This window comes from Fonsecaea erecta (genome assembly GCF_001651985.1).
Source record: "Fonsecaea erecta strain CBS 125763 chromosome Unknown Scaff12, whole genome shotgun sequence".
NCBI classification, from domain to species: domain Eukaryota; kingdom Fungi; phylum Ascomycota; class Eurotiomycetes; order Chaetothyriales; family Herpotrichiellaceae; genus Fonsecaea; species Fonsecaea erecta.
This window is the reverse complement of record NW_017387255.1, coordinates 874,468-887,324: the sequence shown is the minus strand read 5'-3', so window position 1 is coordinate 887,324 and position 12,857 is coordinate 874,468. Positions and strand designations below refer to the sequence as shown.

The 12,857-nt window shown below is 51.4% G+C and overlaps 2 protein-coding genes across 2 annotated transcripts; one reads left to right on the top strand and one right to left on the bottom strand.

Moving 5' to 3' along the window:
- Window positions 1-1,393: 1,393 nt before the first annotated feature.
- On the top strand, window positions 1,394-2,860 carry AYL99_10886 (hypothetical protein; the record flags this gene model as incomplete). The annotated part of the gene is made up of 1 exon (XM_018842392.1): window positions 1,394-2,860. One exon carries the CDS (start codon window positions 1,394-1,396, stop codon window positions 2,858-2,860), a length of 1,467 nt encoding a protein of 488 aa, XP_018688553.1.
- Window positions 2,861-8,416: 5,556 nt separating this feature from the next.
- On the bottom strand, window positions 8,417-11,281 carry AYL99_10885 (hypothetical protein; the record flags this gene model as incomplete). The annotated part of the gene is made up of 3 exons (XM_018842391.1): window positions 8,417-9,042; window positions 9,110-10,887; window positions 11,007-11,281. The coding sequence occupies 3 exons, from the start codon at window positions 11,279-11,281 to the stop codon at window positions 8,417-8,419; spliced, it is 2,679 nt and encodes an 892-aa protein (XP_018688552.1).
- Between the last annotated feature and the right edge of the window lie 1,576 nt (window positions 11,282-12,857).

Here is a 12,857-nt window from a genome sequence, read left to right as displayed (position 1 = left end):
CCAAAATAGAAATCATCAACTTCCGGGTCGACAGTAGTCAAACTTGTGGTGAGTTGATGGACGAGCTGAATAAGACGCATCGATTCTCGCCCATTGTAAAAACCCCCTCCAGATCCAGCCTCGCAGAGTGCAAGGAGAGCAGATCTGATGGACCAGTGAAGACAAGGCCTCAAATATCACTTCGGAAGCCCGCAATGGGGGAGATATCGGTCTTGGCCAATGTGTTTGAGCTTGTTGAGAAAAGCTAACGGATTTTTTTTGGTGAACGAGAATCTCACCAGCACTTCCAATAAGAATATGTATTGTTGAATCCGCTCCTCACATTGATCAGAGTGCAGGATCCGATGCCACTATTTCAACCGTCGACAAGTGTCCGCTCTGCAGAAATGTATCACGGGCTTCATTAGATGTTTTGAGAGTAAGTGAAGATGGAGGCATCTGGAGAAGAGACGCACGGCGGGACAGGCAGCTGGAGGACATACAGTAGCTCTGTAGATATTGCGAGTAGCAGAAGTGTCTCACCCAGAGCGAATGTCAATGCCCATCTAACGGCGAGCTTTGCTTGTCAGTCATGAGAGCGCCAGGCTCCTCGGGTCACCACCAGAATGCACGGAGAGCATGTAGTCCAGGCGTGAGCCAAGGTCAAATTTTACTCTGCTCGCAAGCTCATGGTATTTCCAGCTCTTACAAGACCTCGGTTTGAGCCAAGCAGCTGTCTTGGGCAGCACAGGCCCTAAAACGGCAGATTTTTCGAGGTCATCAATGACGACTCCCAAATCAGAGGTTCTCGTGAAGGGTAAGAGGAGCGCCTCGGCCGATTTTGTGATCCTAGACTTCTATCCCAATCCGAAGCTCGACTTTACACAGCCTAAGTTTCTGATGGTCTAGTTAAGCTCAATAGCCTAGTAGCCTACTGAGCCTCGCTAGCCTCGCTAGCCCCTACCCGCGGGTAATAAGTACCCGGGCGCCAAACTTCCTTGTTACCCAAGGCAGCATTACGGCCAACCTTTCATTTCATTTCGACTCTCGACTCTCGCCTCAGGGCTACTTCGCACCGCATCTGGCATTCTGGTACCTAATGAATATGTATTGCGCCAACACAGTGCACTCAAGGCATCAAACACTTACCAGCTCCTGGAGTAAATCATCAGTTCCGTTCCCCTCACCGGACAACCACCCTCCGTCCTCTGAGGAGAATGCGCTCCGCTTGGAGATTCGTTGCGTCGACGACCTCGGTACTTAGTTGTTCCTGCGGAGTGTTGACGTCCGTGGTCAATATCGACGGGATACAAGTAGACCATCTAGCACCACCGCTGTTAGATTTTCTGAAGGCGCCTCATATAGCCTGAGATTTATCGTTCCAACTGCACCGATCTACTAGACTACAGTAAGGATGGTCCGGGAATATCAGCTCTACATCAACGGCAAAGAATGCCCTGGCGGCCTGCCAAGTGAGAACACCATCAATCCGTACACCAATGAGCCATGGGCGAAGGTAGCACAGGCATCTGTCCAAGATGTGCAGGCCGCAGTTCGCGCCGCTGAGGTGGCCTTCGAAAGCTGGGGCAAAGTCCCTGGGGGCCAGAGGGCCAAGTTACTGAACAAGCTGGCCGATCTGATTGAGGAGGAAGCCGAGGAAATGTCCGTGATCGAGACGTCCGACAATGGCAAGATTCGACGCGAGACAAAGAGCCAGATGTTCTTTTCAGCCAGAAACTACCGATTCTTTGCTGGAATGGCTGACAAGTTAACCGGCGAGGTGAAGCCAATGGACAACCCACAGATTTTCGACTATACCATGCGCGAGCCTTATGGCGTCTGCGCTTTGATCACTCCGTGGAACAGTCCCATTGCTATTCTTGCCAACAAATTGGCCCCGTGCTTGGCAGCAGGAAACACGTGTGTTGTCAAGCCTTCAGAATATACATCAGTGAGTACGCTTTGCTTTGCAAAGCTTGTGGAGAAGGCAGGATTCCCGCCCGGTGTATTCAATGTCGTGGTCGGCAAGGCAGAAGTGGGCAGAGCACTGGTGACGAATCCCGCTATTGGCCGCATAAGCTTTACAGGCAGCGTCGATATTGGGCGCATAGTCGCTCAGCAAGGCGCACAAAATATTGTTCCTGTGACACTCGAACTCGGAGGAAAATCGGCTAACATCATCTTGGATGATGCTGAGCTGGACCGGGCTATCCCGGGAAGTGTTGCGGGCATTTTTGCTGCATCGGGTCAGACGTGTATCGCGGGTTCACGTCTACTTGTTCATCGCTCAGTGTACGATACTGTGGTCCAGGGCATATTGGAGAGGATCAAAACGATCAGATTCGGCGATCCGCAGGACATGAACACGGACATTGGACCGGCTGCACATGCCGCACAATGGGAATCAATACATCGGCACATTGAAAAAGCCGAGAAGGATGGAGCCAAGTTGCTGGCTGGAGGAAGAGAAGCAAGCAAAAAGATTGGAGGGCTTTTCGTCGCTCCTACGGTCTTTGGGGGTGTCGACTCGGACAGCGACCTCGCTCAAAAAGAAATCTTCGGTCCCGTCCTTGCTGTAATCCCCTTTGATTCCGATGAGGAGGCGCTCAAGATTGCAAATGGCACCATCTTTGGTCTCGCCGCCGGCATATGGACGATGAATCTCAGACGTGCCCACAAGATGGCTAGTCAACTTAAGGCAGGTCAAATCTGGATCAACACCTACCGCGCAGGTGCCGCCATGGCCCCTTTCGGCGGATACGGGCAGAGCGGATATGGCAAGGAGCGTGGCACGGAAGCGCTGTTGGAATATACGCGGCTCAAGAACGTCATGGTTGACCTAAGCGACGAGGTCCGGGATCCATTTACTATCAAGGTCTAAGACAACAGACAACTGCTAGACCAGCCAACAGATTAGAAGTGGACTGTTCGATGTTGACTGCCTACCTAGCTTGTGACGAAAGCTCATGCCCCCGGGTGACAAGTACTCCGTGTGCACTGGCACTGCCTTCGCTGTACTCTCACCAGGTTATATATCTACACTACCAGGCAATGCTGCCGATGGTGGGCACGTGGAGGATTCTTTTCAAGCAATGACGTGGTAATGCTTCTCAACTGCGCTTTCCGGTCTGAAATCCTAGCCTGGTCGTGTCACAATCCAAATTGGTTTCGACTTCTCGCAACACCCGCACCGAGAGCAGCATTCGATGCCTGCTGGACTTGCACGGCTGACGATCAGGAGCCAGAAGGAAGGAGAGTGTTGCACTTGTCTACAAATGCGGGTTGTCGTCAGCTTAGTTCCATGTGAACCAGGGCAACTATCGCGACATAATGCCGCCGAAAGCCTAAGCCATTTCCGAGAACGTCGACGGTCAAAACGTGCCTCACGAGTCAGTCAATGCCGGAGTCGAATCTTAAAAGCGCTTCAAGTTCTCCTGCGGAATTATCATGAATTGATTCAACTGTTCCAGCACTCTGTCCCAGCAGATGAGAAGACAAGGACCCCAAAAAAAACCCATCACAACAATAATCTTTTCAATGGCAAAGTAGGAAGACGAACGCCTATTATACCAGCAACGTGTTCCAATAGCTCAACAAATAATTTTCAATATCATCCCTGGGTGCTCCGAATTCCCCGTCACATGCCCCCCAACAAGGCCACTTGTCAGCACTATCGACCGGTGGTATTCGAAGAGCTTGACTGTGTTTCCAACTTGGTTGTTTGTCGCTTGATCGTTCCGTTACAACATTCCACATAACAACGTATCTTTCGTCGAGACCTGCAGTCCAACGGTTGCCACATCGGACATCTTGTTGATCTTTCGCTCATGCCCTGTACAGTCTGGAAATCATTGTCTCACACCTTGTCCTAGCTCAGAGGTCGCCTGATCGCCAATGAGTCTCACACCGACGACAGCCTAAGGTCTGGCAAAAGTTGTCCTTGGTGACATTGACTTCTAGAGAGACCCCTATAGCTGGATAACCGGGAGGCGTACTCCACGGAAAGAGGTGCCGCGGCCTTCTTTGGGGCTCAACCGAACTGACGTCCGCCTACTTTGCAACTCAACAATGTCTCGTCGAAGCTGTTCTGCAATCTCCAGTGCTTTGATCATGATTTGCGGGTATTGGTTGCCCTCAGACTGCCATCTCTTGATCTTCTCTTCTTCTCTCTTCAGCCTTCTTGACTTGACCGCGATCTGTTTGCATATCGTACAGGATTCGTTGTTCTTTTTAACAAGATTTGTGTGGTCAAGGAGAGTGGCAGGGCATCTCTCTCCAATGCGTTGCTGTCGTGCGCAACGGAATCTCATATTTCCCCAACGAAAGTCTCCGCATTGGAAGTCAGTCCTTTCAAAGTGGCACATATTGCTAGGTCAAATCCGGGGTGCACAACGTTGTAAAAGTTTCCCGAATCTGTAGCTGGGATCATTCGATCACGACAGATACTCTGCATGCAAACGATCTCTGTTTCTGGCCGTAATGAACGCTCAATTAATACGGTGAGCTATGAGGAGTAGCATACAAGAGGTAGATAGAGCCCCCAGGTGGCGACGACATGAAATAAGAGTCCTCGCTGGGATTGTGACGTCTGTCTCCTCCAGCAAGCTGAACATCCCGATGGTGGCGCCAACGACAGCTTCACGCTATGCAGATGAATGATGGAAGATTCCTGTGGTAGTTGTGGGCTTCGAGGCTATTGGAGGCAAGGCTCTGGTGAGCTATGCAGAACGAGCAGACAGAGGTATCTTCAATGCAAGGATTGGAGCGGCCTGTCCGGTCTATCCAGCTGTGACACCAAAAGAAACTCACGGACACCCCAGCGCTCGCTAAGCCTTAGTGTTCGCCCAGAAACATGGATGGTCCGTTGTGCTTAAGGTTTGCGGGACCCCTTTCCGAGCTTCTCTTGCAGTGCCCTAACTATTGTGACCGAAAATGAGCCCTGCCAATCTGGCGAGCTGAATTGGGATAGGGCTTCGACTGCAGTATACAACCTGCCACAACCAGTGTCTGTCGCACCCTGGTGACATTCCCAGCGACCGTCTGGTTATCACTACTGCATGTCGACTGGACTGAGAGCAGTTGGAGATAGTTGGAGCCCACTGAGAGGTCCGTAGGAGTGACTTTGAGGCATCCAGGGTTCGAGGTGATCGATCTTGATCATGACCAGCAGTCCGGTGCCCACAAGGACTGATGGCTCCAGGGGCAAGGCATGAGGGGTCTAGGTCGTCAGGATAGGTAAGTGAACTAATTTTGGCTGAGGACGCAGCGGAGGGAAAGGTCGTCTCCTGCGGTGACACTGAGGATTCAGGGTAATGAATGACGATTGAGCAGTGACTGGTCGGCGTTGGGTGCAGGCTGCTTGCTAGCGGGCTTGGCGCAGAATGCAGCTGCAGCAAAGACTCGCATTTGGAAGAAACTAAAATGAATCAACCCCCAATCCATCAATGTTCAGGCCCCTTTAGCCGATGGAATTCCGTCTGCAAGTCAGTTGTCTACTGACACTACCACGGGAAGAACAGCATCCTTGTCGAATCTAAGATCTTGTCCATGTGCTCCTAGCAGCCCTCCTACAGCTCCTCCCTCTCCATCTCAGAACCAACGGGTATCCTGAAGAATTGGTATGGCCTATCACAAATGGCGTGGCTTGGCTGGAAGGTGCTCACTGGCCTGTTCACCTCCTCTCGTCCTGCGGATCCCGTTTCGGCCTGCAACGAGGACTTTCACAAAGCTCGAGTCACTGAAAGCTGGGACTGCGTGTACCGGCTGCTGCAGGTAACAAGGCAGAAATGGGGATGGAACGAGTTCCGAAGCGCAGAGGCTATCCAGGGAAAAGGAGCAGAGGAGTTCGCATCTTGCCACACAGAGAACTCACCTTGGAGCAGAATCTCTGAGCTGACGTCGACGGCAGGCCCCCCCATTAAGATTCCCGCTATTTTTCTACCGGCATTGAACTTGGCAAGCCAAAGATGAGAGGCAAATTGTCGCTAGGAGGCTTGCGGGGTAATGCGATAGGACTCAGTCTGGATTGACAGTTCGAATTTACACCCATTCGACAACCCCCTGCCACGATAGCAGTTACGATGCCTTTTGATGAGGTTTGTGAACGTGTGGGACGGGCATCTGTTGCGCCCCGTCTGTCGCCCAAAATAAATTTCTGAAGGCCGGCAGTCGGTGCCAGATTCGCGTGCTTGGAGCGCCCTGGATTGCTGGCTTTGGGGCGCCTCGAAGCTAGGAGACTGCAGTGCCTGTTGGTTGTGCCTGCAAAGGCGGGTTGAGACCCATCAACCCAACCTACCATTTGTGCCAGGGCTGCTGGCGCTAAGAGCTGGGGAGGCTCACTAGAAACATTACCGCGTGATACCGTGCAGAAGTTGCCTCACTCCAGAATTAGGTAATGGGAGGGTCGATCAAGACGGGCTATGGGCGGAATTACAAAGTTTTGCTATCTGTTCATGGCACTTGGCGATCACATCTCGGTACGTCAAACCCGCCTAGCGGCAAGTGTCCGATTGCTACCTACTTGTGATCGTTGAAGACGAAGTTGGGGTGTGCAGGTCGGAGGGACAGGGCTTCACCATCTAGTTGTTCCAGCCCAACTCCATCAATTGAATCTCACGTAAAATAGATTTGTGTGCATACTCTTCGGCGCCTTCAGCAGACAACGACTGAATATTATGGTAAGGGATCCTGCCAGTGAGGCTAAGGATCGGGCATACGGGACATCGGGACGGTGCCGTCCGACAAGAAGTCTCAATCTTCGCTGCCACAATGATTGGCGGGGATGTTGACTTCCTTTCAGAGGCACAAACATCTCTGCGCACGGCAGTTCGTTCAGGGCATTATTTGGCCGCGGAGTTTGGCAAAGAGAGCTTCGATAAGAGTTTCAACGGCCTTGTGACACGGGAAATCGTACAGGGGGTCGTCCATGCTCGGTTCTTGCTTTCGACGGAGACGGCGGGTCATAGGCAATAGACTGTCGAGTTCGCCATCTCAAAATGTCTAACGACCTTTCAGTGCCATTCCGGTGAAACGGGCGATAGGTTCTCGTACTGTCCCACCACGCGCACCTTTGCCACAACTCTTAGATGTATTACACTTTTGGTCTCAACAATGCGTCGGTACAGTATAACGCACATGGTATTTTAGCCTGGGGGGACCACGCCACGCGCCCATCTTTCTAACTTTTGGTCTTTAGAACTCTCAGGACCCCTTCTTCTGATTTAGGTTGCCAATTGTGACGGACCCAAAGCTGCGGGCTGGTATTAGTTTTCTGTCTCTAGTGCTATGCAGGTTATTGTTTCGCCACTTGGAAGCGCTGAGGTGGTCGCGTGCTCTACTGCCCGAATCGGAAAAAAGTTGACTTTGACCGCCACTCAATGGGCTGGACAATTTGCTATGTTGTTGGAGTCATTTAGACCATGTCGTCCTTTGCTGGGAGACAAAGTCGCGCCTTAGCGTGTGGCGATGTCAACGCTGGCGGTGTTAGGTATAAGGACATTGGAGAGAATGGCTTGGTGTCTGACTGACCCTCATACTGGAAGTATGGTGCACTCGTCCGTGAATGGATAGTTGAGGCAGATTCCATAGCTGCAAATACATATTCTGTTCTACTTTGGCAGGGTTAGAATATACTCAGACCGTCGTAGTACCAGTATCAAGAGCCACAGGCGACTCGGAAATTTTGCTTACAGTAGTGGCTCAATATGGAGATGCTACAAGGATAGCTGTGGACTATTTTGCCATCAGTTAACCACAGATTACAGGCCTTCAGTGTCGGGCTCAAGCGGCGACAGAGCGAAGTTCCCAAGAGTCAAAGCCGTGCCATAGGCTACTGTAACGAGCTTAGTATCACCCAAATACGTAGTTTTTGAGGTGTCGGTATCTTCGTGCTATAGATAGACTCGCTGAAGCTTCGTTAGTAGCTAACGTATGGGCTTCCTAGTAGGTATCTTGATTATGGTACACGAGAATGTTGACTTTGTGAGAATTTAGTCCCAAATGGCGGCAGAATCCTCTCTGATCGGAAAAGAATACCGCCGATCGGATGGGGCGCGTGTCACAGGAGTTGATGATGTATGGTGTGTCCAACTTTCTCATCCAGCTGGCTACGGAATGTGAAGTCGGTTGTGTAGAGAGTTTTATAGAAGACCCAAGCCACCTGAAGACTTTTGAGCTTGTCGGATGTTCTGTTATTGCAAAGAATAAGTTCTTCTGTAAGGGAAACAATGCATTAAGCTCCAAGAACTATAGTTTTACATCTGACAGATCTACATAGAGTCTTAGATACAGGCCAAAGCCAGAAGTTTATGGCCTGTGATACCGTTCTTTATCAATACTCCCGAAACCCACCCCCCAGACAATTTTCCACGATGTTGATTCGGGGAAGAGAGTTGACGCGCAAATGGTTCTTTCCATAGCGGACTAGTCAACCAATCTGTCAGCCCATGCGAAAGGTGTCGTAATCCATGTCCAGGGTGCTGAAGCCGCCACCAGCAAAAATATCCGACGTTGGGTACGGTTGGCCCATGGCTGAATACTCAACACCAAGAGATCCCATTGGCTGGTCACCAAACCCGTCGAGACCTTCCATAAAGAACAGATCCCCCTGAAGTGGCATCTCAGGCAGGGGATGAGGAGCTCCAGAAGGCGGCGCACTACTTCCAGCGTCGACTGCGTCGTTGGAGTGACCGTTATAAAACGAACGGGACCCATTGAGTGTGCCCTGGGCGCCTTGATTTCTGTGGGAATTCGGCGGTTGTTGGCGGGAAAGAACATTACCGGCAGCACGGGTCGCAGCTGTAGATGCGCCCTCCGCGTCCTGGGAGCCTCGTGACACGCTTATCCGATAACCCTCTTGTGCAACTGTATCTTCGAAGAGCTGTTGCAGATTCTCAGCGTACCGGTGGATCATGGAGCTCCTCCTACCGATCTCGCGGAGGAGACTGATGCCAAGTTTGATGCTTTTATCCTCGGCGTCAGGGTTGTCGGAGCCACAGATAGCAATCCGTCTCTCGCTTTCCATGGCTCGGCAGCCGACAAGGGCGGCGACGGACATGTAAAGGTCTGCATCCAATGTCAGTACAGAATCTCCCAAAAAGAGAGGGAAAACAGTGTAGGAATCTCCACTCACACTGCGCATCGGTCCACCACATATTGACCGTTTTGCTTTTCTGCAAGCCGTCAAGGAAATTGATCAGCTCACGAGCATTATTCATACATTGACGGACACTCGAGATGATCAGAGCTTGCTGGAAGTGCTCTTCGGGTGGGTTGTGTCGGAAGGCCACGAATGATTTTCGATGCAGCATTACTCGGATCGTGACGTACTTGGTGTATAGAATGTTGGCTTGTCTTTGGAGCTTCCAGTCGGCGTTGTTAGCATCCGGCCGTAGATGAGCTGGTAGATTCTGATGCCAGTCTACCAGGCCACAGTCCAAGCGAACGACGGTCGAGAGAAATCTTCCATCAGATCGAAGTTTGCTCGAGTCATCGCCACCATTGTTCACAATATGTGTGCCATTGCTTGGGTAGCATTCAAGATAGAGCTCCCGTACGATGGCTGCAATATTGCGCGAAAGGCTGATGTCGACCAGTAGACTGTGGCAGCGGGCTGGCCGCCCTTCGGGCTGGCGAGATTCCGCTGCGTTATCTCGCAGGTACTCTCCGTCGATGAGCTCTGGAAGCCGCACGTCCGATGTTTTGTCCAAATCTGATGGCGGTCGGCCATAGCGTAGACTCAACATGCAATCAACCACATAGCAACCCCACCACAGCCGCCGGCGAAATTCTTGCTCGACATGGCTGATATGCCACCGGGATGGGTCTAGATGGAGACCCATACCGTGCGCCAGGCGGATACAAAGGCCTACTACACTCCAGCATTTATTGAGGTTGTTTGTCCCTTGTAGATAGTGGCTTGTCAGAAGAAGGGTCTGAATGGTTTCCAGATTAGCGGAATGGAAGACTTGGGAGAAGAGTATCGTTGTTGAGCGTTTGAAGAATCGCGAGCTGGACAGGCAGCCAGGGCCACGCTGGCTGCTGTCAGCATATTCGCTGCCGAAAGCAAATACCAAGTTGAGCAAAGCAAGCCACGATAGGTCTCGCACATCTTCTGATCCAGCATTCTCCGCGTAAGGCTGCCAAGTGCGATCGTACTTGGCCCTGAAGCTGGGTTCGTGGATAAAGGGGAGGATGGTGTCGATATAGGTGAAGTATGCATTAACCAGACGATCAGCAACATATCGCTGGGGAAGTGCCAAACAGTCGTCCAGTTCTCGTCCACTGACATACCTCGCCAGTCTTTGTACCGAGGAGACGGGCGGACTGCCATCTGATGGTCTGTACGACCGAACCGACGGCGACGCACGGTTTCCCGACTCATTGGATCGGACTGTCGACATGAAGGCGACCATAGATGACTCGCCGAAATATCCTGGATGTGTGGTCGACCCGGACTCGCCTATATCTCGTTCATCCTTGACTTCATCGCTCACGTTTCCGCTGTCGTCGTTTTCGACCCACCCACTGGGCGGGTTCTCTTCGAGTGTGTCATGAGCAAGTTGACTCGGCAACGTGGAATCGGTTCCAGCAGTATTGGCAGCTTCAACAACAGCACGCGAGGAAGCTACTTCCAACACACCCGCTGCTGCTGCAGTGCCAGGATCACTACTTCCCACAGGCTGAGACGGAATCGAGTTCTGGACAGGATGGTTTTCTTCGCGACCTCTTTGCGAAATGGGAGGGCCACGATCGGGAAAGACCGGTTGATTGACTGATGCTGCAGAGAGAGGTTCGCCCGTCGCGTCGACCTTACTCTGGCTCACATCTTGTGAGGGATTCTGGCCACCAAGGAATGACTGTAAATTTCTTTCCAGGTCGCGATTTCTGCCCTCGAGTTGTTCAATATATCTTTTATGCACAGACACTGGTTAGCCATCATTGTCTTGAATTTGGACAAGAATTGGGTTGCGCGGCTCGAAAAGCATCTCATCTATTCTTCCGTCCACTCTCAGCAGGGCAATACTCACTCTTTGGCAACACTTGCGCGAGCTCTCCATGGCACGTAGAAACACTCCGTCCGACGATCTCGACATCCACTGCAAGGTGGTTTGGAGCCATCACAGCGGCTCTTGCGTAGTCGACAGGCTTCACAAGCCAGACGCACCCTCTTTCGTGCTGTGTGAGCACCATCCCACGATGACTGTCTACGCTGCGGGTAGACGTTGTTGTCGACCGTTTCCGGCGACAGGGCGCCCTGACTGTCTCTCCCACCAGCAACATTCGTGCTCTGCATGTTCTCCATTACTGTGTAGGTGAGAGATGATCCGCGGAACAACTGAGGAGAACGACGGCTAAAGAGCCGTCTCGGTTCGGGCGAAATGCCGCAGTAGCGTCTTCAATACCGGGGCAAGTTCCTAGTGGCAATGCAACCTTATTAGGCCAGAGACGGAACACCAGAAATGAATCACCTGGCTTGTCTCGTTTTTCTACAAGCCGAGCCATGGGGATAAACATGTGCGATTTCACCTTGGAAGAGAAATAGAAGCGAAGTTGCTCTTCCTTGCAGCAAGGGACACGGTGGAGTTCAGTATAGGCAACCAATGGTGATATAGCCCAGCCCTCCCCGCACTGTATGCCCAGTTTCTGCTGTGTGTCGGTGGGGATATAACCGAGGGCTCCCAGAGGGCTGGATTAGCCTCCCAGAGGGATGTTATGCGAACAGCAGTGTCGGCCTTTAGAACGGACGAAGACAACAGCTCACCGCAATTTCCAGGCTGCAACCAACCTGTGCACACGATAGCAAGATAACTCCAGATAAGATTTTCTCCAAATCGTTGGATCAACGTTAAGTTTAGCGTCCTTCAGGTAAACCAAATAGTTGTAACCGCCGTTGTGAAAATTCGTTGATGAGATGGTAGAGTGAAATCCTGATGCTACTCAAGGCAACATAGTTGAAGCTGGATAAGGACTCTGTCTCCTTTGCCACAACTCGTCATGGCAGGCCCAGGAGCACGATCGCAAGCTCGATCTTTTTCGAAAATCAAAACTTGTGTTACCAGTCTGGCCAGGAAATTGGTCTGCTTCAGTCAATTCTGGTGAAATGAAACTAGCAGATATAACGGCTTCCGTGGTTACGAAAGAGCTTCGAACATACCCGACCTGTTGAGACCCGCTGTTCAGTTGAAGGGCAGCCCGATCGTGAACCACAGCTCAAGGCCACTATTCACTGTTGTAGAAAACTTAGGGCGCCCGCGAGGGACAAACTCTGACAATAAGGCAAAAGGGATTCCATTTCCGTAAATCCATCGGAGCTGGGGTGCTAAAAACGTTTGTCAGGGACTCGGTTGCGGGCCAGGCTGAGAAGAGCCTCGTGGTTTCCTCGATTGCGGGCATTACCAAGAAGCCAGACTGCCATTTAGACACCTCTGTGGCTGTCTTAAAAGCTTTTTTACGGAATGGAGCCACCAGCGTTGCACCGGAAGCGACTATCCTGCCTATCGAGCGATGTTCCTGATTCCCCAAGTTCCACCTAAGAGGGTGAGATAGCCCTCTCTGGCTTTGCGCCCTGCCATGTCTCTTGGTTTTAACAAAGTCTCAAATTTTCTTGGATCGCTTCGATGGATCGCTTCGAATATAAGTCCGCTCCGCGAAGATGTAATACTAGACTTCACGTATGTCATGCATGGAGGTCACCCATGAAACAACTCCATTCACACAGAACATATTTTAACTTGTAAATAACTGTCGCGTGTTCCTTATTTAGATGATAGTATATCTGCTCAGCTGCATGGAGCCATGATGATCCGCCGGGACCCCTTCCCCTTTCTCTTTAAAAAGATTTAATCTCACTCTGCTGCGAACGAGAACGCAGTCAGATC